We start from the raw sequence: 26,680 nt of genomic DNA, 5'->3' as shown, positions 1-26,680 counted from the left end.
GCACTCACCCCCCGGCCGAGCAGGGCTGTGCCAGGTGCTCAGGCAGCATCACTCACCTTCACCCCTACACTGTGCTCTCCCCATCCTCAGGGACACAAAACCAGTCTGGGGGGTTCTGTTAACTGGGGCTGATGATCCCACTGCCCTCTGCTTGTGCCGGATTCCTCATTAGTGCTCTGAACCTGGGGGCTCTGGGGCAATGCTTGTCCTTGGCACTGGGGCTGTGGGGCTCTGGAAACCTTCATGCTTCCCCTGCATGCAGGAGTGTGTGAAGTGAGGCTGTGGGGACACTCAGAGGACAAGGCAAGGTGTTGGAGAGGTTCCTGAGGCAGGAAATCTCTATCCCTGAGGGGTGGAGGATACCCCTCTACTGATGTTCATTTTGTTGGTCACTGAGGGAGTCCCCAGGAAGGGTCTAAGTGCCCTCTCTCACAATATCAATGTTGAGGGCACTGTCAGTAAAGATTAACACTGAGCCCAGGTGCTAAAATTGAAGTCCAGACTATCTGCAGAGTTTTGAAACCTTGTTCCTTTGCTGCAAGCTGAAAAATTGCCTTTCATCAGCCCAGCCAAGGCACAGGGACCTGTTGAACTGCAGTTGTAACTCTCAGGTGTTCAGATATTAAAATGGGCAGATATGAAAATATTTAACAAAGCAGGAACTTCAATTATTGGAAGCAAACCTAGAACAGACACCAGTGGGCTCTGTCAGAGTGAGAGCAGTGATGGGGTTCAGTAGCTGAGGCAAAAGACCAAGGAGGTGGCCACTTCCAGTATGGTCTGAAAATGAAATCAGAGGGGTAAATTCTCTGCAAGAGCAGCAGAACGTTCAAGTCTTGGGTTCACATATTCCTGCTGTGCACCCCTAAAGTGTCCCCATGAAGAGCAGGGCATGGTCAGTGCACACTCACCTGCCCCAAACCCTCCTGCAGCCTCTGCACCATGGGCTGGCTGAGATAAAAGCACAAATTCTGCCCCAAAGTGCCAGAGCAGCAGGGGAATCTCATGTGGAACATGTGTTGGCTTTGTGCAGTGTCCAGACATTCGCTAACTTCCCCCATTTCCCAGAAAAAAGTTCAACCCAAAATGCACCCAAGAAGAGGGCAGATATTTCACAGACATTTTTCTAGACCTGACTCATAAGTGAATCTGCTCCCTCCAAAAAACATCTGGAAGAGTGAGGCCATCCCCTCCCCTGCTGCCTTTCTGCCCTCTGGAGCTCTGTTTGTTGGACAGCAGAACATTTTCCTGCTCTCTGCATTTTTCATTTCGCCACGTCCTCGGTGCTCCTGCTGCCTGGAAATGAACCCAGCACCTCCCCTGTGTGTCTGTGCACAGGGATCCAGAGCTGCTTCCACAAGTGTTCTTCCCCTCGATATTTTAACGTTCCTGACACCCACCCTCAGCTCTGCACGGTGTCAAAGACAGGCTGAGGCAGTCCTGACTTCCTTACAGAATTCAGCACTGTGAAAAACTCCTCCCAACAATGCCATAACCACCTCGGTTCATAAACTCTCCCTTCCCATCGCTTCTGTTCCTCTCTGCTCTCCCAGAACAGGGCTCTGCTCTGGCAGAAAGAGCACAGCCCCAAGCGAGCTGGAGCGTCACCTCTCAGAGAGCATCATTTCCTTGCTGATGACTTCAATCCATGTCTAATAGACTGGCTGCAGGATCAGGGAGTGCATTGCATTCATCAGGGGGCTGGAAACAATTGATTAGATATTATCCAGTAAACAGAGACTGTATCAGCATTGAAACCATGTCCCCACTCCTACTCATGCTTGTGTGGCAAGGACCCTGGGGTAACATCTCGTTGCAAATTCCTCAGCCAGAACCTGGAGCTAATCTCCATTTTCATGGGCGTTTGGACATGCTGCAATGAGCCCAGTCATATGCTTGGAGCTTGTGCTCGGTGCCAAAGCAGGAGCATTAATTGACTGCTTGCATGAGGTGTGTGAAATTAAGTGCCACACGTTTATCTGATGGGCTGGTGCAGGATCAGTTCCTCTCCTTGCTGCGTTTTCCATCCAGTCACTCAGGAACAGAGCAGAATGATTCTGGCAAATGAGAAGTCACCTTGAAATCCACTGCCCATCACTCAGCAAAATAAGGGATAAACTGAAATGACCAAAGCTAATTTCAGATGTCTTTGCATAATGTGGTTTGAGGGGGAGATCAGGGAACTAGTAAGGAGAAATATCTCGTGCAATTTATATTCTGAGGCCAGTTCAGCACAAGTTTCTCAGCAGTTTTTCACTCCTGCCATATATTTGAGTCACGCTTGTCTCTGGTCTCTCTCCTCTTTCTTTGTGGTGTTTGTGGGCTCCTATGGGAGCTGCAGGCCATAACCAAGAATTATTAAATCAATAATCAATAAAAAGGTCTCCCATTCCCTGCAGGGCAGCTGAGACTGTTCCCTGCTGTGTTCCCCCGCATTCCCTCTCATCCCAGTCCAGCTCTACGCTCTGGGCAGCTGGAGATGACCACTGGAACATGAGCTCTGTCCCATGGTTACTGGGATTACCTCTGCAAGCCAGGTTTAGTCCCCATTTTCCTCAGCACTATCCTGCAGCTCTGTGCCCATTTTCTGACACACCATCCAGCGTGGCACAGGGATTTTCAGAGGAACAGGCAGGAGATGGAGCTCACCCAGCCCAGAGAACACACAGCAGCCACGGGAACCTCCCCCAGCAATGCCATTTCTCTTGGGTTCTAAACTCTCCTTGCCACAGCCACACCTTGGCACAGTCAATGCAACGCTTTAAAATTCTGCCGATGTCTCTGATTAATTCAGCAGGAGAGGGCTCAGCTCTGCAGCATTTCCTCATCCTCCAGGCAGCAGAGGTTGCACAGTGCTCTGAGCAGGGATGCTCCAGCCCTGGCAGGGCTGGTACCAGGCACAGCCCAGCCCAGAAGTCACAACGCTGGCACGAGGAGCTCAGGAAGGGAGCAGGGAACTCTGTGGGGCTCTAATCTCTCCTCCTAGAGCCCTACCGAGCAAGGTGGGTGCATTTCTTCTGCTCCACGAGCCAGAATTGCCAGGCCAGTCTGAATCCTGCTGTGTTTCTGTGGGAACCAGAGCATCCCTGGGCTGGGCTCCGAGAGGCTCCTGCCCTGCCCACATTGCTGTGCAGGGGCTGGGGAAGGGGCTGCCCTGCAGGAGGGCTGGGAGCACTGCCCGTGCTCCTACTGCACCCTGATCTAAACAGGAGAATGTCCTGGGACTGGCGTGGCACCACGTGCGTGTGCGTCCTGCAGTCCAGCTGTGCCTGGGCCATTGCAGTGAAGGTGGACACAAGAATTCACTGCTCTGCTGGACCCATGCACTCGGCTGCTTTTTCATCTAACAAGGAAACAAAGCCCCTCCGAGCTGAGGCAGAGCCTCCTCTCTCTGCCACTGCTTTGCAAACTCTCTGCAAGTTCAGGGCTCAGAGAAGTTTCAGGATTTCCAGAGCTGTGGAGATTAGACCTGAAGTCTTCTTGTCACATCTCGCTCTGCCCCTGTTGTTGGAAGACAGTTTCAAAGTGTGTTTACACAAGGCACAAAACCTTTCATGTGCAGGACGGGAGCAGATGATACCCAAAACCAAAAAAAAAAAACAAAAGAAAAAAGAAAGTGAATTGATGGCAAAGTTCTAAACAAAGCTCAAGTGGCAAAAGGGATGTGCTGCAGATTTGCATTTGAGTCTGCACATATGTTGTGCGAATTCTGCAAGACATTTCAACAGATGCCTTTTAAAACATTCACCCAGAGAAAGCAAACAATGTCACCTAGGAGAAGCTGCTACAACCCAGCCTTCTGCTGCTCAGCTTCAGCTCAGCACAGCTCCAGCGCTCTGTCAGAGCACTCCCTGCTCCCCCAGCACTGCCTTCTGCTCAGCCCTTTGAAGGCTCAGACGCAAAGCCTCGGATTCTGACGCAAGTCCTTACAAAGGGCCCCATTCCTCAGGAAAATCTGGTAGCACTGATGACGTTCCGGAGCCTTCTGTGCCAGGACTCAGAGTTCCCAGGCCATCCTGAAGTGACACGCTGTCAGAGCAGGCAAATAAATGGATGTTCGCAGACTCAAATTAAAATTTATAACAGATATCTTCAGTGTTTGTGTTTTCACACTTCTGTTTCTCCGTGTTACAAACACTGTTATTAATAGTGCTTTGCATTTCTCATGACTAATCTCCAGGAGGTTTCTACATTTCCAGGTCAGGTCCTCTGTGGTGTAAATCAGAGCTCTCCTGTGAGTAGCTGCCCTCATTTATATGAGCTGGAGATGGAGGGTTTTGAATTCTGCCAGTGCTAAAAACCCTGTGCCTGTCAGGATGGTTCTAGGATCGGGTCCTGCAGGGCTCCTGGCCGAGAACTGAGCAGCAGCCTGAAGGAGGAAGGTGCAGAGGGAAGGGGTGCACCACGCACTGCAGGGCGAAGCCCTTGGACATGGCAGTGATGACATCCCTGAACGCTGCCACCCAGGGGGATGAGCCTGGAAAGGCTCCTGGGCACACAGAGCATTGCAGTCACACCCCACAACTGGGCTGAGAGGAGCAACGCTGCCAATTCCACTGAAAGGGAGAGCTGCGGAAATGAGAATTGCACCGAGCTGTCAGAGCAAAGGATCTGCTCCTTCTGCTGGGGTTTGCTGCCTTTGCATGGGCTGCAGAACACCACACCTGGCTCTGGCAGCAGAGCTGCCAGCACTGGGGGCTGTGTGCAGCTGGGGCTTGTTCTTACTGGGTTTGAGACCATTACAAACTGGTGCCTGCCCCCACCTCTGCAAGCGCCTCATGCCCAGAGCTCCTCAGGGCAGGGAGAGGGAGCTGGTTCTGAAGGGAAAGTCACACAGCCATGGAATGATTTGGTTTGGTCTGGTCTGGTTTGGAAGGGATCATAAAGAGCACTCAGTGCCACCCCTGCCATGGGCAGGGACACCTTCCACTGTCCCAGGCTGCTCCCAGCCCCGTCCAGCCTGGCCTTGGGCACTGCCAGGGATCCAGGGGCAGCCACAAGCTGTGCTCTGGTTGGAAAAGGATGACTGTAAGGCCCCTTCCAGCCCACACCATTCCAGGTTTCTGTGACTGTGACTGAAGGGAGGGCAGCACAAACCTCATCCAGGGTGAGTCCAACCTCCCTCGGTCCAACCACGTCCCCAGCAACCCAGCACAGCCCAGCACAGAGCGCGGCTCTGCGCTGTGGGCACGGCCAGCAGCTCTCAGGGCACGGCCAGCAGCTCTCAGGGCACGGCAGGTGGATGTGGCCCTGATTTTCCCAGGAGCTCCATTTCCAGAACTGAGCCTGTATTGCACCACAGCAGTCTGTGCACTCTGCTGAGGAGTCAGGCCCTGGCACCCCAAAGGGCACCGTGGATGCACCAGGAGCTGGGGCTGGGTGCTCCAGCCCTGTCAGCCCTGGATGTCTCCCTCCCACTGCCATCCCAGCCCTGCAGAAGGTCAGGACATCAAGTGTCTGTCTGTTCTGTGGGTTCTGTGCTGCACATCTGATTAACTTCTCATTTTCTCCCATATATTTCTACCGGGGATAAAGCTAATTTAAACAGTCCTTAATTGTTAGGATTTTGTAAACAGTGTCTTAAACACAATAGACACAAAACTCTCAACAAATTGCTGGAGGAGATGTGACAGAATTGGGAATCATTTTCATATCTTCTGGGATTGCCCCAAATTGAAGCTTCTGGTCTGATGTTAGAAAATTGATGCAAGGATTTTTTCAGCAATATATCCCCCAAAGCCCTATTAGTGTGTGGGAAGGAAGACAGCCTGGATTTTTGAAATGAAGAAAAGAGAAAGAAGGGGGAAGAGAAGGAAGGAAAAGAAAGAGAAAAGAGAGAAGAGAAGAGAAGAGAAGAGAAGAGAAGAGAAGAGAAGAGAAGAGAAGAGAAGAGAAAAAAAAGAGAGAAGGGAGGGAGGGAGGAAGGAAAGAAAGAAAAGAAAGAAAAGGAAGAAAAGAAAGAAAAGAAAGAAAAAGAAAGGAGAAATATAAAAAAGACAAACACCTACATGAGTACAGAGAGGAATCTGGTAAAAGCTCACACAAGTACAGCTATAAAATGAAATTTGCCTCCATCAGAGCAATCCCAGGCATCATCCATGGAAAAACAAATTGGCCACATTAAAACCTTGAAGTAATTGGCTGCTCATGGTGGTTTACCAAGTATTTTTTGAGATGATTGTCAAATGCAATTAACTGACATAAAAATCGTGCTATGAACTTCCTTCTCGCTGTATTATTTGGAAATGCGCTTGGTATTTATAAAGATGTAAAAAAAAATTGTTTATTAGGTGTTCTTAAGGTTAGGATAATTATATATGCACTAAATATAATGAGATGAAACTTCAGCAGCAGTGAAAAATACAGCAATAAGCTGAGCAGAAACTGAGCCCAGGCAGTCAGTGTGTATTTCTGTTAGAGCTGATGCTCAGTTCTCTTTTGTGCCCCCAGCTCATTTTTTTTCCTTCATATTTTAATGTTTTTATGGGAAAATCATTTTATGTGCTTATTTTGTGTGAAGGCTGAATATCTAAGCGAGATAAATTAATGTATCAAAAGATTTAGCTGCATTTCATATGTAAAACTTGGTTGTGCTTAGAGCCTAATACTTGCTCCCTCCCACTCACATTTTACATACAAATCACTACACTTCCTAAAACTGCTGTAGAGTTCTTCATTTGCAGCTCAAATCTGCAGCTGAGGTAGAAATAAAGTCTAGAGTTAAGGAAATCCACAGGAAAATTCTGATTTCAGTGGAATTGAGGTCTAAAGTCTGTCACTGAAAGCAGATTCAGGCTGAGGTTTCTAAAGGGCTGCAGGTAGCTCTGGAATGGGACATTTGGTATCCTGCGAGGGAATTTGGGGCAGGAATAGTCCGGCAGCAGGAAAAAACCAAGGGATTCCTGGAAGATGTGGGATGCTCCGAGTCAGAGTGGTAAATTCAGAGCCCTCAACAGCAGCAGAACTGAAATCCGGGGATTGCAGACCCTGGGTTGGGAGAGTCATGGAACTGTGGAGTCCCAGGAGGGGCTGGGCTGGAAGGGACCTTAAAGTTCATCCAGTGCCACCCCTGCCATGGGCAAGGACACCTTCCAGGGGCTCCAAGCCCCGTCCAGCTTGGCCCTGGCCACTTCCTGGGACTCACCTGCCTGTGGTCACTTCTCCTGATCCCGTTGGGAATTGTCTTCCCCAAGATACCAGATTTTCCAGCCCTCTGTGCCAGCCAGGCAGGGAGGGAAGGGAGACTCCCCCTCCCAGCTCTGCTAACAAGGTGAGAGCAGCCTGACAGAGCAGATTAACTGTGACCCCTCTGTTAATTAGTGGTGATTCCTTCCTGCACGGAAAGAGCTCAGGGTAATCCCAGCTCTGTGGTGGGCAGCCCCTTGGCACTGAAAGGTTGTGCCCCGAAAATGCCACCCCCTGCCAGGTTAAACCAGAGCCCCTGGGGGTTTAACCCTGGGGACCTGCAGCAGAACAGCTCCAAAACCTAAGGTCAAACCTGCTTCTTCTTTGTTCTCCTCCTTCCTTGTGAGCTTGGATTGCTCTGATCCCCTGGGATTTGCTCCTTTGTGGCAGCTGGAGGCAGCAGGACATGAGGAGCTGGAGAGCATCTGCCATGGAAACAGATGCTGGCCACCCTCTGCCTTGCTCAGCTGAACCATGGCCCTGCCAGGGCTGCAGCAGGGTCTGCCCAGAACGCTGCTTGGTGGAACAGCTGCCCCACTGCACATCTGGATCTCTCCTGCACACTGAGATCCCATTACGATTCCCCAAACAGGGAATGGCTGCCCTGCTGCACACCTGGATCACTCCCAGATGCTGAGATCCTGCTGTGATTCCCAAGACCTTTGGGAAAACAGCTGGGTTGGTGCACTTGGCTCTGCTTTTCCAAAGGCCCAGCCAGTGCAGGAAGGGGAAAGGGAACTTGGCTTTCCTTCCTTCTCCGTGAGGAGCTCTCCTGCAGAGCCCCGGGCTCGGGGTCTGCACAGCTGGGTGTGGGAATCCTCTGCTGCTCAGGCCCAGCACGGAGGGAGCTTGGAGACTCAGGGAATTACAGGTGAAGGCTGTGAAGACACCAGCCCACAGCAGCTGAGCTCTGATCCTGACAGGAATTCCAGGTTTCCAGCTCACCCTGCACACCCACGGAGTGCATCCCTGTGGGGTGAGACCCTAGGGAGCTGCTCCAGGCACAAGAGGGATTTTTGGCTGCATGTCACCCACAGCCACTGCCCTGCTGGCTCAGGCTGGAATCCTGGCAACCTTCAGCTGCTCTTTTACTGCACTTAAGGGTGAGCTGAGCCCAGGCCCCTCACTCTGCCTCCTTCAGAGGCTGTCACAGCACGGGGGGTGCCAGGGACAGGCTGAGGGACCAGCTGGTGAACACAGTGCTCCTGTCCACCTCCAAATCTGCATAACCACACAGCAAATGCACCCCATGCCCCAGCTGGGGAAGGAATTAAATTAAACCTTGGTCACAGTTTCAGCAGTAATTCTGAATCCTGCAAGCTCTTCTGATGTCTTACTTGAAAAGTCCAAATATCGTTTCAGACTCGCCAAGCAATGGCTCACCAGCAGCAGCACACACGAGGGGAAGGAACAAAAGCACCCATGGCCATATGGAGAACTCAGGGAGAAGATGAACCTCTGAATCACACAGTTATTTGTAGTCAGCTCATCCAAGCCACTCGGAACAACCAAATTATTAAGACACAGGAAGCACAAGGAATCCAAGATCATGAGTGTATCTGCTTTTGTGTTTTTGTCTCTTAAGTACATGAAAAAGCAAAGCATCTGTTAAGAGCAGAGGGAAATTTAATTGTCTTAGCACATTCCCTGGAGTTCTTGGATGCAATGGGACCCTGATGCTGGGGCTCCATTAAAGCTCCTGGGCAGACACAGGTTAAGGGCGCTCTCCTGGGGCAGCTCAGAGCCCAGCAGGGGCTGGATTTTAAGAAGGAGTAGCAAGATCAAAGAGAAGAAAACACAATTTCAGCCCTATTTCTCTGTTTTCTTCTTTTTTTTTCCTCAGGAAGGTGAAGAAGTAAACAGAACAAGGAGTCTGAGGAGCACTGGAGGCTGTCAGTTCAGGCTCAATAAATACTGCTGTGGCACTGGTGAGTTTAGAGCTGACACTGCTCCTCCTGGAGTTTTTGGAAGACAGAAAATGAAGCCCTAATAACACAGTCTTACCATGGAAGCAACTTGCAGGCTGAAGAGCTGCCTGCCTCCGCTGGGAAGGAGAAACCCCGAAGGTTTTGGGTGATCTTTCCAAGGGCAATTGTTCTCCCACCCTCCTTAGCAACAGGGAGATCTCTACACATGAACACAACTCACAATAAATCAGCTCCAGAATAGTCAGGATGAGGTTTCAGAATTCAAAACAAACGAACGCCAGGACAAAAAGAGTAACAAATACAGAGACCCAGCACTGCCAGAAGCGTTTGAGATGAGATTTACTGAGTGCTTCCAGCAGGAGGAAGGTCCCAGCTGCCAACGCTGGAGGAATGGATCCCATTCCAAAGGCAAAGGGTGCAGGGAGGGACACGGACAGGACCAAGACAAGGCAGCAGCAGAAGAGGGAAGAAAGCAGAGAGGACCTGAGGGATCAATCAGAAATTGGTCTGATGCACAGAGACTGGGAACAGGGTTTGGGTGGCAGGGACTGGCCTGGGGGTGGATGGAGCCAGGAGCTGCTGGGGTTTGACTGGTCTGTGGTGGCTCCCAGGGAGGGGAGACACAGCCCAGGCTCCAGTGCTGCTCAGGGAAACCCAAAGGAGGGGACAGAAGGGCTGGGGGACAGGGCTGAGCAGAGAGAGGCAGGTTCTGGCCATGGAGGGAGTGAAGAAACCTCTCCAGGCTGGGGTGAGGTGGAGGAAACGAAGTGGGAAACAGAGGAGTATCTTGGAATTAGACACGAGGCTGATCAGCACACCTAGAAAAGACTGGGCCATATTTCCCTGGGCACACCACTGAAAATATGGTCCTGTGTTTAATGTTGATGGGAACCATCAGCCATGCAGCATCACCAGAGGAATATTTCCATTAACATCAAGCACACTTTGGTGCCAGTAAACGTTACTGGCTGGCAGAGGAAAGTTACAACGTGTGTAATTTTGCTCTTTGCTTTCTCTTACCATGTGTAGGTGTCTGGGTGGCACTGTTTAGTATCAGGTGATTATAATTTTGTTCTTGGTCATCTGAAATTCACAGAAAAAAGAAAAAAAATCCCTTTAAGAACCAGCTTAGCACCGCCACTGATCTGCAGATGATAATTACAGCTCACAGTATCGCAGGAAATCTCAGCATGATTAAAGGAAGGAGAAGGAAATGCTTAAGAAAGCAGAAGATTCTGTTATGCAGTTCACTTAAAATTCCAGATGCAAGGAGAACACGATAATGGGAATCTGCTCCCCTTCTGCTGAGCCTGCAAATGAGGGTTCTCTGCAAAGGTGAGAAACACGTCCAGGCAGGAGCACACCCAGCTGTGCCCACAGGGGTGGGCTGTTCCTGAGGCCCCCATCCCACAGCTCCAGCTCCATCGAGCACAGAGCTTTGGAGCTCTGGAGGTTTTCAGGATGTGAGCCCCAACCACCCAAGCCCAGCCTGGGCCACTGTGAGCACAAGCACAAGCAGCACGTCCTGTGTGAGTGCAGAGAGCAGCCAAAGGTGTGGCCTCGGGGAGTTTAACAGCTGCACAGGGGCTGTGGGTCCCTGCCCAGGAAGGGGCAATCCTGTGAGACTGAGGCACCCCGTGCAGGGGAAACAATCCATGGCAGAGTCACTGCTGGAACTGGGGCTGGGAACTGCCCTTGGCGGTGGGAAACAACTCTGTCTCCTTCTCACTGCAATAAAAGGATCAGATAAGGGGCTCCTGATAAACCTCCACGAGCTTTAGTTTCCACACCTACTCCAGTAAGGAATGAGCTCTTTGTCCAGACCTTTCCATCATGGATGGAGCTGTAGCAGTGTAGGATGAGAGGAGATCTCTAGGAATCTTTCATGTCCTGCTCTCCTGGTGCAGGGGGTTAGTCCAGTGCCTCCTGTACTATTCCCAAACCTTTCATGGATATCTCACTTTCTCCCCCGAAGATCTGTGTCACTGGGCCTTTCTTTCTGCTTTTCAGACCAGTTCCTTCTCTCCTGTCTTCCAGGGATGTGGAGAGAATCCCCCTTATTTCTGCCACAGCTCTTCATGACCACAGTTAGCATGTGCTCCTTCATCCTTCATGCTAACACCATTCCTTTCCTGTTTCCCTATAAAACTGGCTTTCCCTTGGACCCCTGTCATTCCAGCACCCTCTGCTCCCACTGACCCAGATCCTTCTCAAGTCTGGGATGTGTTTCTAACCAGGACAGAGTGGAATGCCTGGATTGTCCCAAGTCAGCTTCTCTTGTTCACACAAACTTGAAATACTTCTCTTTTCCTGGTTCGTGTAAATTTTATGATCCTTTGTGATTCCTTATTACTTTTCCAAGGAACTCTCCAATTGTTCTCCAACACAGACAAGGCTTTTTAGTATTCCTGCTTCAGCCTGAGGCATCTCATTTTTCTCCATTTAATCAATTTATTTTCAGGCTATTTATCCAATTTGTCAAGAATTTAAATTCTAATCCTGTTCTCTAATAGACTTACGGTCATGCAAGCTTCATATCACCTGCAAATTTAATAAGCAAATTCCTTTTCCACCAGGAACAAAGAGACCAAATCCAGAACCACATCAGCCCATCCTTCCCCTGATATTTGATCCCTGAATGGCCACTCAGCCCTCGTGGCCTCTACCCCAGACAGGTTCATTAACAACCCACTTCTCTAATTAATCTCACATTGCTTTGCTAGAAACTGCTGGAAATCTTGCTAAGGTCATGATCCTTAATACGAATTATTCCTCCCTGGCCATAAAACACAGCAAAAAAAAAGAAAAAAAGGTTAAGTTGCCATGATTTGTTTCTGCGTGTTGGCTGCTCATTTATCTCGGTGGGAGCTGCTCTCCCTCACTGTGGCGAGTGTCTGGGTGCAACCAGGAATAAAATCAGAGTTTATTTAGGCATCTTCACCTGCTTCCTGCTCCATCCAGAATCCAGGCACTCGGTGTACCCCGGGCAGATGGGAAAATGAAAGGGTTTTAGCTTGGCTGCCAGCACGAGTTGAGCAAATCTTGAGAGAAGCCCAGGTCCACAGGGACACCTCAAGTGTCCTTGAATAAGTGGCCCACAGGCTTCCCAGCTGCTCGTCCCCGGTGCTGCCGGACGCCGTCCGTGCCCCGCTGGCCCCGCTCCCGCGGGCGCAGCCCGGGATGCTGGTGGCCTCTTTGCCACAAGGGCGCATCGCTCCCTCATCTTCATCCCGTGCCCGGCACGAGTTCCAGCGGTTCTTTTACCCCCCGTTTATTCCCATATTAATACGTTATCGGATCTCTTTCTGAGGCTGCAAAGCAGGTAGCGAGTAACGAGCCTGTTTTATTTCTTGATGGCCTCTCCTTGACATTTGCAGCTGATAAGTTCATCGAGCATGACTAAATTGCTCCACAGACACTTCTGTCCTGCAAGCCTGGGAAAGATGAATTTCCCCCGGAGGTCTCTATCCTTCCACACACTTTTAGAGGAGCCTGTGGCTCCTGTGCCCGTCCCTCTGGGCTCCAGCCAGGCGTGGGCTGCAGTCACGCCAAGGAGAGCAAGGACTTCCAGCGTGGCTCCAGCAAAGCTCATTTACAGACCAAGCGGCAGAAAACACCCAAACCCCAAAGTCTGTGTGCGCTGTTCCTGCTGGTGCTGCAGGAGCTGCCAGGCGAGAGGGGACACAGAGATGGGGACACTCGAGGTGTGAAATGCCGGTGTTTGGAACAGGAACAGACACAGCCTGAACACAGCAACTGCTCCAGGAGGGAACCAGCAGAGGTTTCTACTCTCCTGCGAACACTCACGGGTCACTTATTCCCACAACCTCACTCCTGGGGGAAGTTGGGTCTTCACTGAGGACAGTTGCACCTGAATAGGAACCACCGTCTTCTGATTCTGAGCAACTTTTCATTTCACATCCAATTTCCTTTCCTTTTTCCTCTCCTCTCACTTCCCTCGTCCTCTCCTCTTCCTCTCCTCTCCTCTCCTCTCCTCTCCTCTCCTGCTCCCTCTCCTTCTCCTCTCCTCTCTTCTCCTTTTCCCACTACTAAAAACCTCTGGTGTTTTGAGGCTCCTGCTGAAGCAATGGCATCCAACCCCGCCAGAACCCGAACTGTTGGCATTTTGATGCGTCTGAGCTAATCAAGCATCTGAATGCAGCGCTGGGCTTCATTTACCACTTCTGTAGCCCTTTGTAAACACTTTCTAAGCAATAAAACGCTTTAAAATGATGGCTGAGCCTTCCTACACCTCTTCAGGTTTAACAAGATAATGCTGTTAATTGTGAAGTGCCAGTTAGGCAGAAGCTTATCTATTGCTGAGACAAGGATCTGAGTTCAAAGCCATTTACCAGGAAACTCCATTAGGAGAAGAAAGGACCCACAGGGCTCTGAATTGCCAGACCACAATAGGAAATTTCTGAGCACAGCTGGAGGAGCGATCAGATAAAATAACCAGCAGAAAGAATGAGATGTTTCACCGGAAAAAAGGGAACCAGTGCTCCCACGCCTTTGCAAACAGGGGAAGGCACGCGCACGGAGGACACGTTCCTTTTCATTTACCATTTATTATTTTATTTCTTTTATTAAACTGTCTCTATCCACAAGTTTTCTCACTTTTAGCCTTCCAGTTCTCCACTGTATCCTGCTGGCGTCGTGGGGGTAAGTCCCCAGCTGGGGTTAAACCACAATCGCCACCTGAATTGTCTGCACCAAGGTGCAAAACCCTGAGGAACTGTTAAAGAATACTTTAAATAGCCCCCAAAGAGTTCCCATTGCACTTCCTGCTGAGAAATCCTCCTGAGACACAACCTTTTTTCACAGATTTAACCTTTCCTTTGGTACTTGGCTTCAGTCTTCTCCAGAGCCTATTTTTTTTTTTTTCAGTCTCAAGAATTTCATATGGGAATATTACTAATAAAACTTTGATTTATTGTGTTCTGTAATGGGAAAAAAAAAAATCAAGTGTCAGAATATGAAAAGAAAATGCCATATTTTCCAGCCTGTCTTTCCTAATAAAATTCCTTATGAAAACTGCAAAGCAAGGATATTTTTAATATATGTCAACGGTATTACAGATATATCTGTAACTGTAACACAGATAGATGATCATTCTGATGGTCGTGCTGTACTTTGCATTCGTTTTAGAGAATTTATTAAAGTACTGGAGGCTGCTCTGAAATCTGTAGTTAACAGGACAAAAGAAATGGCCTAAAGAGGAGCCATCAGCACCCAGAGCAGTGGTGGAGTCGCCATTTCTGAAGGGATTTAAAAGATTTGGGGCCATGGGTTGGTGGTTCGACTATTTGATCTTAGAGGCCTTTTCCAACCGAGATGATTCCATGAAAAACACTTCTTTGCCTTCTGCCCCTCTGGTCTTTCCAACAGCCTCAGCATTTGCCCAGCCCCAGCTGAGATCTCCAGAGCATGGTGGAAGGAGCAGTTGTTGTGCTGCTGACAAGAAACCTCCTTGATAATGAAGAGAAACCTCCTTCACTAATGAAGAGAAAATCCCTTCCCAGGGCTGATCTTACTCGAGGCTTTAGGAACGGAGGGAAATGCAGAGCCAGAAGGCAGGGAGGGAAGCAGCCCCAAACCTGCTGAGGAGAATGGAAATAACTTTGAGCACAAAGCTCCTCGTTCATCACCCACCGGCCCCCTCCGGCATTTTCCGTTCACAATTTGTATTCCAGAGGGGAAGCCTGGAGCAAACGTCCTTCAACTGCTCCAGGGGATGGTCAAGCAGAGCTGAGCAGGGAAGGGGAGCAAGCACCAACCCTTTTCCCCTGATTTTGGGCAGTGAAAGCGGCAAAATGAAGCCCAGAACCCCTCCCGAGCCAGGTCTGCCCAGGCGGGGCTCAGAGGTGATGAGCACAGGAATATTTAGCCTAATAGATCGTTAAACCCCAGCTGCCTTTGGTGTACACGAGCCAATAGTTAATTACTTTGTACTTGTGTGCTGTGAATTTCCTGCTTGCAGAGTGTTTCCACACCTGCCCAGCACTCCCCCAGCACACAGACCCCCAGAAATGGACTGTGGCAAGACAAACCCAAGAGTTAAGCTGCAGGTAGAGTCAGCACATCAGTCACCAGAGGGCTTGGAAATGCCAAACGAAAGGTTGTCCCCAAACCCTCCGTTTGATATTCATCATGTCAGGTTTTTGTTCTACCATTCCAACCTATTTTTCAACTGTAATCCTGTGACTCATTCATTGAACAGGATGCTCAGGGAATAAGGCAGCTATTCAGGAGTTATTTTAATCCTCATTAAGCGGTGAATGGCCCTGTTCTTTAGTACCCCACGCCATCCAAATCCTGCACTGCTTATGGAACTGTTATTTTCCATGCAGGCTTTTCCTCTACACCCATCCAAGCCGCACAAACAGCTCCCAGACTCTCCTGGCAGGCAGGCTGGGGGCTGGCCCTGAGGCCAGAACAGGTGTGCTCACACCTGCCAGGCTGTATTCCTTTTGAGGAACAGCCCTGGAAAACTCAGGTCAGATTTTTCATATCACACAGGGGATTTTTAATAGGATTTTGCAAGCACAAAATCAGCTGTTAATTAATCATGTCCTGTTTGTGGGGGAGGAAAGGCAGGTAGAACAGCTCCTGGTTTACCTGGGGGAAAAATAATGAAGGCAGGTGGAATCAGTGGCCACGCAATTAGAGGAGGGGGACTGGAAAGGCCCCCCCAGCCCAGTTCAACTTCAGGTTTGTCACTCTCCATCCCAGCCAAGGTAGCAAGGGCACAAGCTCCTGGTGAGGGGCAGCTGAAGGAACTGGGAGGGCTCAGCCTGGAGCAAAGGAGGCTCAGGGGGGACCTTGTGGCTCTGCACAAGTCCCTGACAGGAGGGGCAGCCGGGGGGGTCGGGCTCTGCTGGCAGGGAACAGGGACAGGAGGAAGAGGAAAACGGCCTTCAGGCTGGGCCAGGGGAGGCTCAGGTTGGATATTGGGGAATATTCCTTCACAGAAAGGGTGCTCAAGCACTGGAATGGGCTGCCCAAGGAAGTGGTGGAGTCCCCATCCCTGGAAGTGTTCAAAAACCATGTGGATGTGGTGCTTGAGGATGTGGTTCAGTGGTGAACGAGGTGGAGGGGCTGGGTTGGACTCGGGGGTCTCAGAGGTCTTTTCTGACCTGACTGACTCCACGATTCCGTGCCTGTGGCAGCCCTGGAGCTCAGCACTTTGGAAAACCACGCTGGAGGTGCTGGAACTTTGGGGAGCAAGAAACCAAAGGGACTTTGAAAGGCTCTGATCAACTCAGGTTCCTCCAGGCCTGTCCCTGCCAGGGGTGCCCAGCACCCTCCCAGCGCTGTGGGTGCTCTGGGAGGTGCTGGCACGGCAAGGGCAGGCTGGAGGTTGGTGTTTCTCACACCTGGAGCTGCTGCAGGCTCTTCAGCAGGATCTGCCAAATCTCTGGATTTGGCTGCAGGAACTCCCCAGCAGTGCCGAGAGGGATGTCAGGGTCACCTGGACACCGCTCCAGTGCTTCCCCTGCCCCAATTCCTATCCTTCCCTTGGTGCCTCGTGCTTCTGCTACAAGCCCTGAGCCTTCCCTGCTCTGTCCCAGCAGTGCTCAAGGCAGGGATTTTACTTGCAAAATATCCATCGAGTGCCTAAAGGGCGTGTGAGTGAACATTGCACAGGAGACTTCAGCTCAGTCTTCTGCTGCTTTTTGACCCCTCTTTTTTCCACCTTGGGTTGTGTTTGTTCCTTATTTTAAGGCTATGGGAGATGAAGGCTTAAATGAAATCTAAGAAATCAAGTAGGAGGTGAATCACAGGATCAAGGGAGTACCCTGAGCTGGAAGGGACCCACAGAGATCAACCCCTGGCCCTGCACAGACCCCCCAACAACCCCACCCTGGGCATCCCTGGCAGTGCTGTCCAAGTGCTCCTGGAGCTCTGGCAGCCTCGGGGCTGTGCCCATTCCCTGGGGAGCCTGGGCAGTGCCCAGCACCCTCTGGGGAAGAACCTTTCCCTGATCTCCAACCCAACCCTGCCCTGACACATCTTCACCACGTGCAGCTGCAGGTGGAGAACACTTGGCTGCAGTGGGCCCTGAAGTTCTGGAGGTCATGGCTGAGAAAAAGATAGAAAAAACTAAAAAATCAGCAAGGCCCACTGAGCTGCGAGGTGGAAAATAATCCTTCTCCCTCAAATATCTGAGTAAAAATGGGAGCGTGAGGAGGATGTTCTCGTACAACAGGGCGTGGGGTTCACTCACAAAAATCTGTCTCCTGCATTGAAAGGCTGCACAAATCACACACTCATTCACAGTGGATTCTCCTCCTCCCACACAGCCCTCGTATCCACGATGGAACATGGAAACCAGGCCCACTCACGAGCTCCCTACACACCAGCATATGTCTCCCTCCCAGCACATCCCTGCAGCTCCTCACTGCCAAAGAAAACTGCAGGGGAGAGCTTGGCGTGAGGAAAATGCAACTCCTGTTTCCAAGCCACTACAGCAAAAAAGGGCACTTGCAGAAAAACAAAGCCACGAGAACAATTATTTCCCAATCTTGGCTTTAAAATGATATTTTTAAAAACAGCAGCACCATGGTGAAGATAAAGGTCACAGAGAGCTCCAAATCTCTCTCTCCAAGGAAGCTGATGCCTTCTGGAGTGTCTGGCTTGAAGAAGAAATGGTTTTTCCTCCTCATGGACAGTGGAGTGTGAATTCTGTCACAAGGTTAACTTTAAGCTTTTCCTGCTCTTCCCAGAGCCTGGCTGGCTCAGCAGCAGGAGGCTCTGGAGAAGAGACACCTCCTTCCTGAGGATGCCCCCAGCAATGCCTCTGCTCCAGAGAGCAGCAACCACGGTGCCCCTCAGCCAGAGGGGAATGTCTGAACTCACCTGGAGCTGGAGTTCAGCATTTTCCATAACATTTCCTGCTTTATTTGCTCTGATTTTCATTGTTTTCAGCTAACCCCTTGCTGCCCTTTCTCACATGTTCCAGAATAAAGCAGGAGAAAAAAGTGGAGAAAGGGCCAGAAGAAGTCCAGATGAAGAGAAAGAACAAGGACTTTCAGTCTGGGAGAGAAAGTTCTGTGAAGCCCAGGGCACAAAGGTGGCTGGTGTTGACCATGAGTGCCTGGGATCCCCTGTGTGTCTGAGAACTTCACCCTGCCTCGGAAACACAAAGTAATTGGATAAATATGGACTGGTTTCATCAGGAATCCAACAGCTGAGCAGGCTGCATGACTAACATCAGCCAGCACTGCACAACAGCAGCTGGGGGAGCAGCCCTGGATGGCAACCTTTGGAAACAGGTCCAGAATGTGCAGCTCACGGGGAAAACATATGGCCAGGAGAGAACAAAATGTGTCCTTTAAAGGGCATTTCTGGAGATGGAGTTGATTTGAGAAGGTATAAATAGTCTGGGTTGCTAAAGCAGGATTAGTTAAATGCAATCTTTGGTGGAACACAGCCAGCTCTTGCACATTCCGAGCGCAGAGATAATTATGCAAATACCTTTGGAAGTAACACGGTCCCTTTTAACCCCATGGTATTGGCAGGAAGGAGAAGGGAAGGGAACACAAAGTCCTCCTCTTGTTTTTTCCTCTTCCATGAAGTATAAAGAGAAAAAGTTGAGGATGAAATCGCTGTCAGAAGGGCTCTCCAGTGGGTACAGGGGTGCTGGACCTCAGATCCACTTGGAGAGCCGAAGTCCAAGCCCTGGTCACAGCTTTCGCTTAGGAAACACCAGGGCCTGGCTGTCCCATCTCACTCTTGAGACTGAAAAGAAACAGGAATCAGCAGAGAGCCAAAGCCCTTGCCTGCTACACTCCAAGCATAATCACAGGAAAAATAATCTTAGGTTTTTTCCCATGGAACCAAATGGCTTTGGACCAGTCCTTGTCCTGTCACCAGGTCCTTGCCCTGTCACCAGGTCCTTGCAGGAGGATGCAGAGACTCTGGAGAGGAGGGTGGGTCCCAGCTTGCCCAGAGCCCAGCAGGGCTTTCCCAGCCTCAGGAGTGATAAATGTGTGGCGTTATAAGCAACACGACGATGCAGATAAATAGACTGAAGTCCTTAACTGGTTTTAAATCATTCTGAAGCCACAGAAATCCACTTGCTCCTCATCTGTCACCAAGGCATGGCCAGCCTGGAGGTATCTGGGCAGAGAAGCAAAGATCTCTTTATGTGACACAGCAACAAGTGGCTGTGAGGGGCCAGGAACGAGGACGTGTCTGTTGTGATGGTGTGAAACCCATCCCACCCTTCTGCTGGTTCCCAGCGTTTCCTTTTCCCTGGATGGAGGCTTGTTTGCATGCCCCTCAACTGCTAACCATGGCTCTGGGCCAGTGCTTTCAGGACGATTAAGATCCAGATGCAATCTAACACTGATCAGAATCTTATCTTTAAGCATATAAAGAAGTCACCAGCACTAATCAAGCCCTTAAAATGAGCCATGGCCGTAAGTGCTTTATCAAGGTACAAAGAAAGTGGCTCCGCGTTAGGGAAGAACGGGAGAGCTCTAGTTAAATCCTAATCCTATCAGCAATTAAGCAGATGGTTAACTTTAAGCATCTGCTTAAGTCTAACTGAAGTCACATTCAAGAGAGGCTTTCAAAATAGCGAGTCTATAGAAAGATCTGTGTGTGACAGTGTCAAAATCTTGCTTTTTACTAAGAATTTCCTCTCCTGTTCTGGCACTGCTTCAATTCCAGCAACAGGGAGAAGGTGGCACAGACTCTTTGAAGGAGATGAGGACAGATCATGGAATCCTGGAGTGGTTTGGGTTGGAAGGGATCACAAAGCCCATCCATTCCCACCCCTGCCATGGCAGGGACACCTCCCACTGTCCCAGGCTGCTCCAGCCCCAATGTCCAGCCTGGCCTTGGGCACTGCCAGGGATCCAGGGGCAGCCACAGCTGCTCTGGGCACCCTGTGCCAGGGCCTGCCCCCCCTCACAGGGAGGAATTCCTGCCCAGTCTCCCACCCAGCCCTGCCCTCTGGCAGTGGGAAGCCATTCCCTGTGTCCTGTCCCTCCAGCCCTTGTCCAAAGTCTCTCCCCATCTTTTTTGAAGCCCTTTTCAGGTACTGGGAGGCCACAACGTGGCCATCCCAGAGTCTTTTCATCTCCAGGCTGCACAATCTCAATTTTCTCAGCTTTCCTAATGCTGACCACCAGCATGTTCCTGGTATGAAGCACGGATTCTTGGAGAATATATATGTTCATATTATTTTTTAAATAAATATTTAATTATAAAACCCTTTTCCATATGTTGTGATCAGAAATTTTCTGTTTGGCCAACTCCAAACTGGCTGAAATTACAAACAATTTTTTTTTTTTAATAATTTTAATTTTTTATGTTTGTAAGCCTCAGAGCTACTTAGATATTGGGAATATTGGATTACTGCTAAAGAGAAAAAATACAGTTTAAAGTCCAGCTTTTCCAGGAAAGCTGCCTTGATTCCAGTGTCCCAAACTGCTTGGCACAGCCAACATCGCTGGATAATGAGTCTGTCTCTAGTGACAATAAGTTACAGTATTTATCATTATTTAGGTTTTCTCAAACAGGTCTTATTTGGGAAAATTCTGTAAAAACCACTGAAGTAATACCTTTAAAACCAGCAGTAGTGCTTGTGGCATCCTGGTATCCCTTTCCATGGAAAATGAGCATCCCCTGGAGAGCTGCTTGGATGTCCAGTTGTCCCAGGTTTAAAGGTGAAGCAGTTCAGCATAAATCTTTCAAGCCCCAGGTTCTGGAATCCTTTGATTATGTGGGAATTTAATTGATCTTTAATTAATGGAGATCACTGCCTCTCTTTGTGCAGAGACAGCTCTTGGCAGCTCCAAGGCCCTCAAGGCAGAAGGCAAACAAAAGACATCAACATTTATTTATTTTGAACCTGTGGGTTTGGGTTCAACCTCAGGGTTTTTTTCAGACGTCATTTTGGTTTCTTTACCACGTGTTGGGGTTGAAACCCCCCTGATAACTCATGGAATATTTACTGCCCTGCATGGAAAGGATCGGGCAGAGGCCAGGATTTACAGCAGAGTGAGCTCTCTCCTGTAGGCAAAGCAATTCCCGTTTATTTACTCACTCCCTGCCTTCCATGGGAATAGTTTCGTTGGCAGATTTGATCCTCAGCTCCGCTTGCTGGAACACAAATTTTATTGGGTTTTATCAGGGTTTATTTCATTTTATTTCTGCACCAAACTCACCAAGGCCAAGCGAAGCAGCTCTATGGTCAGATTCAGCGGGTGCCAGGCGTGATGGCACTGGGGGAGAAGGTTCTGCTCCCTCCTCAGCCCTCAGGGAAATGATTCTCATTCCTCCCTTGTGCCTGTTTTTATCAGATCTTGCAGGAAATTCTCTCTGCTTTTTCATTTATCTGGTTTTGTCATCGAGTTTCAGCCAGATCGGCTTCCTGATCTCACTTTTGTACAAAGGTGGGAGGCAGGGTGAGGGGATGGGATGGGATCGATGGGATGGGATGGGATGGGATGGGATGGGATCAATGGGATGGGATCAATGGGATGGGATCAATGGGATGGGATCAATGGGATGGGATGGGATGGGATGGGATGGGATGGGATGGATGGGATGGGATGGGATGGGATGGGATGGGATGGGATGGGATGGGATGAGATGGGATGGGATCAGTGGGATGGGATGGGGATGGAAATGGGATGAGATCAATGGGATGGGGATGGGGATGGAGATGGGATGAGATCAATGGGATGGGGATGGGATGGGATCAGTGGGATGGGATGGGGTGAATATGGGGATGCTGACAGAGTGTCTTCAGTCCAGATGCAAAGCCTGTCCCCTGAGGAAGGTTCTCCAAAATCAGGCTGCAGAGACTCTAGGTCTCATTCCATGTGGCCATGCCCCAGTTCCATATCAGGCTCCCCTCCCTCGAACCCTGCTTTTGTTTAGCCCCATACCTATTTATTCTGCTTTCTTTACCCAGATCACGTGCAGGGAATGTGATTCCAGGGCAGGGGGCAATCCCAGCATTGCCCCCAGCCCAGTTAGGCTGGGATCAGCACCAGCAATCAGGACCTCTTTCCCTGAGGACAACAAGCCTCACAGACATCATTTCACGCTCTTGCTGTCAGCTGCCTTGCACAATTTATCTTCTCATTACCTCTTTAACAGCACTGCTATTCAGTGGCTGATCGAGGGAAATAACTCTTGTGATGGAGACGTTGGCTTTGGATATAAAGCAGAGATATTATTATGCAGCAATATAAATGCTAAGTTCCTGCAGCCAGCGCCCAGAAGAGCTTGGGAAGGTGGAGAACCACTGGGCTGCTGGTATCCAAAGGTGTGTGTCTCTGGCTCGGGTAAAGTCACCTTAAGGCAGGTGGTGTTGTCATGGGAGCAAAAGGTGGTGCGCTGGAGAGAGGAGAGAGGAGAGAGGAGAGAGGAGAGAGAGGAGAGAGGAGAGAGAGGAGAGAGGAGAGAGGAGAGAGAAGAGCTCATCTGAAATCAGAGTCACTCAGCCCTCACATACTCCAGACTGCCGTGTTATAGCAGATAATTTTTAAGGGATTCTTGCCTTTTGGGTGCTCCCTATGTGCCCTGCTGCCCTCTAAATGGAGCTGGAGGCCCCACTGTGGTCTCTAAGGAAGAAGTGAGAAGAAATGACCCTAGGGAAGAACACTGGATCTGGATGACTTGGCAAACTAAGCTATCAAAGGGAGCTTGTGCTGTGTGCAACATTTCCCCACAGCCACCTACAGCCACGGAATTCACCTGCAAACCTGCAGGCATGGGGAGAGCTCCCCGTGCTGCTCTCTCAGGTGATTTTTCCAGTCTCAAAAGACTCTGCTCAGCCTCACAGCTTCTTGCCTGAATAAATCCCCAGCTCTCCTGGCACTCCCGGGAGCTCGGGCACACCTCAGCTGTGGCGCTGGGGTTGTGTGAGGACTTTCTGCTTGGACTCCTCGCTGCTTCCCTCTCCCTCTCACTGAGCAGGAGTGCTTATCACGGGAGTCCGTGGCTGTGTGGTTTGGCAAGGCACCAGGAATTTTTGATTCCAGAGGCACTCTGTTTTCAGCAGGAAAGAGCCCCAGCACTTTCCCTGGGCAGTGTCAGACACTTTTCATGGTAAATTTCCCTTTTCTGGGAATTCACCTTCCAACAAAAACAGTGTTAAGAAAACTTTTAGCAGCCTAGTGCACGTCCAAGGCACAGGGACTGGAAAGGGACACCTGTTTCCAGGTGTGGGGAGCAGGCCACCAGCTCTTGGAGCTGCTCATCTCCCTCCAAGGGCACAACCTCTCTCAGCCCAGCTAAACCCAGCTACTGGTAGAGAATGATTAAAAAACCCCAGCCTACATCCTATTTATGTGTTTCCAACTCAGTCACCACTGCTTTATTGAGGATATTTAATGCTGAAATTCAAGATTTTCACCTTCTCTGTTGATTGTCCTGGAGAACTTGTCAGGAATTCAGACCTAGTGATGTGATACTGAGATGTCAGCTCCTGATCCGGTGGCAATCCATGCTGCAAAGGGAATGCAGCCAGCAAGGTCCCTGGGAGAAGGGTTAGGAGCAGGCCCTGCCAGGTCCTACCAGCCCAGAGGCAGTCATGGGCTGGTCTCTGACCCTCCTCAGTGGCCACCTGAGTCACCAGGGTACCAGAGCTGGGCCTTTTGGCCAACAACGCTTTCCATCGGCATCACTGCCACTGCAGACCACGTCCAGGAGTCCTTCCTTTTCCAGGAGAGTGGAGGTGTGTGGGACATGCCCCCCATTGCTCCGTGCAGGGGAGCAGGGATTAGTTACAACCTTAGCCCAAAAAGCCACCAGCAAATTGCACCAGGACTGTGCCATACCAACCTTCCAGCCCAAACTGGTGCAACAGATGATGGGGAGTGGAGCAATGAGGATGTGAGCAGGTCAGAAAACCTTTCTGAGCCCAGCAGCTGCTTTGCTGGGTCACCATCCAGGCTGCAGCAGGGAGCAGCAGCACTGCCTTGCCAGGAGGGACGAGCCCAGACATTTTATTGCCACGTGTCTGAAAAGGGCATTGTCTCAGTGCCTCCAGCTTTCTACTTTTAGGAGGAAAAAACATATTGAATAAAATATAGACACATCAGCAGAGATGCTGTGGGCACAGGAGCTCCCTGGGCTCTGCTGGCTCCCAGCTCTCTCCCAGCCCACTTTGCTGGATTTGCTTCCACGCGCTGCGCACACACTGGAGAGTGTCACTCCCTGGGGACAGACAGGAGCTGTCACAAACCATTACAGCAGCTTCTCCAGACCTGCCTGCATCCCTGGCAGGGCTCTGAGCTCTGCTGGTCACCGGGCAGGAGCCTGCCCGTGTCCCTTTGGGTTTCCCTGCCCGTGCTCCGTGCAGCTGCTGAGGGCACGGCGTGGGCTGGGGGTGCTCGCTGGAGTGGAAAGGCTGGTGCTGTGAGAACACCTCTCCCTCCCAGATCCTGTGACAAGGCTCATTCCCCACTGGTTTTGCTCTCATCTCTACACAGAAGCCTGCAGGAAAAGAGGGCCTTGCCAAAAAGAGACTTTGCCACCTTGGCACGGTGTCTGCCTCTGGCGGGGTTGGACGCGGTCTGGCCAAAGGCCTCCTCCCTCCATTCTCTCAGCTCTTATCTCAAACTCAATCCCCCAAGCTTTCACCCCACCTGAGGGGTGGGATGTCCCCAGCAAGGTGGGCAGGAGTGCTCCGTGCCCTGCTCACTCCAGAGCACGGGCAGAGCCCCCGTGTCTGGCCCAGGACAGGAGGAGGCCATGCAGGGCCCTGGGCTGGACCATCACCGCTCTGCTCCTTGCCTCAGTGACCCTGGAAAAAAGCCCTGTAGGGCTCAGCTGGAGGTTGTCCTGGAGAGTCTGGGATGCCCTCCCAAGCCTGGTGACCCAGTTCAATGTGGTGCCAAAGCACCGGTGCAGGCACCAGCCCGGAATCCTTGGCCAGCACCTCCAGCATGATCTTGCCCATTAACTCTGCATAAACAAACAATCACTTATAACGTCAGGGAAAATAACCTCACCCATAATCACTGATTAGAAATGTTTGCTTATGGCTGGGTATTTATAGCCTACAAGAGGTAAATGTCACCCTCATTGCCGGCGTTCATGGGAGATATTGTTTAATTAGTGATCGCAGCCTCTGGGCTGCAGCTCTTTGGAATGGGAGATGAGTTCTGCTGTGCTTGATTTACCCTTCCTTCTGCTTTCCCTGCTCTTGTGCAGGAGTGGGATCTTGTTGAGGAGCTGGGTCTTACCTGCAGTCAGTCACAGAACCTGCAGGGAGCTGTTCTGGGCTGCCATCCCTCACTCTGCTCTGATTTACGCTGCATCTCATGACCCCTGAGCTCAAACCCTCAAGCTGCTCAGCCACAACACTCCCACAGTCCTGTCCTTCCAAAGGAAGGCAAGAGGGTGGAGGAGATGAAAAGAACAGTAGGTTCATACTGATAGAAATGTCTCAACCTTCCCAAATTTGTGGTAGACTTAAAGGTAGGTCGTCCTTAAGAAAGTCCAGCCTAAGACATCTGAGATCAGTAGTTAGAGCAGACCACAGAGGAGAATGAGCTGGAGCAACCCCTGCTCATGGGAGACCAGTTGTGAGCTGTGCTCTGCAACCCCAAATCAGTGGAGGGATTAAGGGGACTGAGGGAGCCTGGCTTGAAGCCAGAGACAAAAATCCCAGGTACCTGAGCTCCTCACACAACCAGAGTGTGACCAGACCTACAAGAGCGGGATGAAGGACCCCTGAAGTCTCAGGGTAATCTCAGTTTGACAAGAGGTCAGGCAGGGCCTGCACTTTGCACTCCACCTGCGAGTGGGATCAGTAGTGAACAGGTTATGCTGATGAGCCTTTTTTCCAGCATCCCAGATTCACTGTCCTTGATGTTTGTTGAACACACTCAGAGCTACTCAAATCCCCCAGCAGCCTGTGATTATCTCATCTCTGCAGACAGGGAGTTCGTACATGCTCTGACAAACCAAACACGGGAGCAGCAATCTGTCAGGAGGAGTCTGCTTCACTCTCCCTGCACCGTGGCAGGGCTCTGTTGGTACTGCTGGGATGTGTTGTACAAAACAAGAAGACATCCAGGAGCTCCTAAACCCCTCTGCAATTCCTCTGTTTGTCTGGAGCAGCCAAACACGCTGTCTTCCCACGCTGCTCCTGCCAAGCCAGACATGTCCTCACAGCATCCTTATCACCGGGGCAGTACCTCCCTCACACCAGCCAGCCCCTGAAAGGTCACTGTGTGTGACAGTGACTAATGGGAAGTTCATGGCACTCTGTCAGGCACCAGGACAGGAGTGATCCGAGCTGGGCACGGGGGACACCATCCCTGCTGCCCTGGGCTGGAGTGCAGAGGGGCACAAGGACCTGCTGCTGGCACAGAGGCTGGCAAGGTGAGAGCACGGCTGTGCAGGTTTTGGTGGGCTGCAGGGTGGGAAGCAGCACCCCCCATGCAGGAGAAGAGGCAAAGGTCCACAGAGGTTACAGCTGAAAACCACAGGGAGCTCCTGAGTGCTCCGGCCCTGAGCACCAGGATGTCACTTCTCTCTCTTCCCCAATGCATTTGGGTGTCTCCTGGTAGACAACAGTTGCCTTCTGTCTT

General features: G+C 50.6%; 1 protein-coding gene across 1 annotated transcript in view; it reads right to left on the bottom strand.

The window, feature by feature from the left end:
* Positions 1-26,680, bottom strand: part of SHISA6 (shisa family member 6) — a 182,913-nt gene that overhangs the window by 14,276 nt on the left and 141,957 nt on the right. Inside the window, 1 exon segment of the mRNA XM_039562578.1 lies at positions 10,134-10,196. Within this exon segment, the coding sequence (XP_039418512.1) occupies positions 10,134-10,196 (63 nt within the window).

Source organism: Corvus cornix, chromosome 18 (assembly GCF_000738735.6).
Source record: "Corvus cornix cornix isolate S_Up_H32 chromosome 18, ASM73873v5, whole genome shotgun sequence".
Lineage (NCBI taxonomy): Eukaryota > Metazoa > Chordata > Aves > Passeriformes > Corvidae > Corvus > Corvus cornix.
This window is presented reverse-complemented; position numbering and strand designations above follow the sequence as displayed.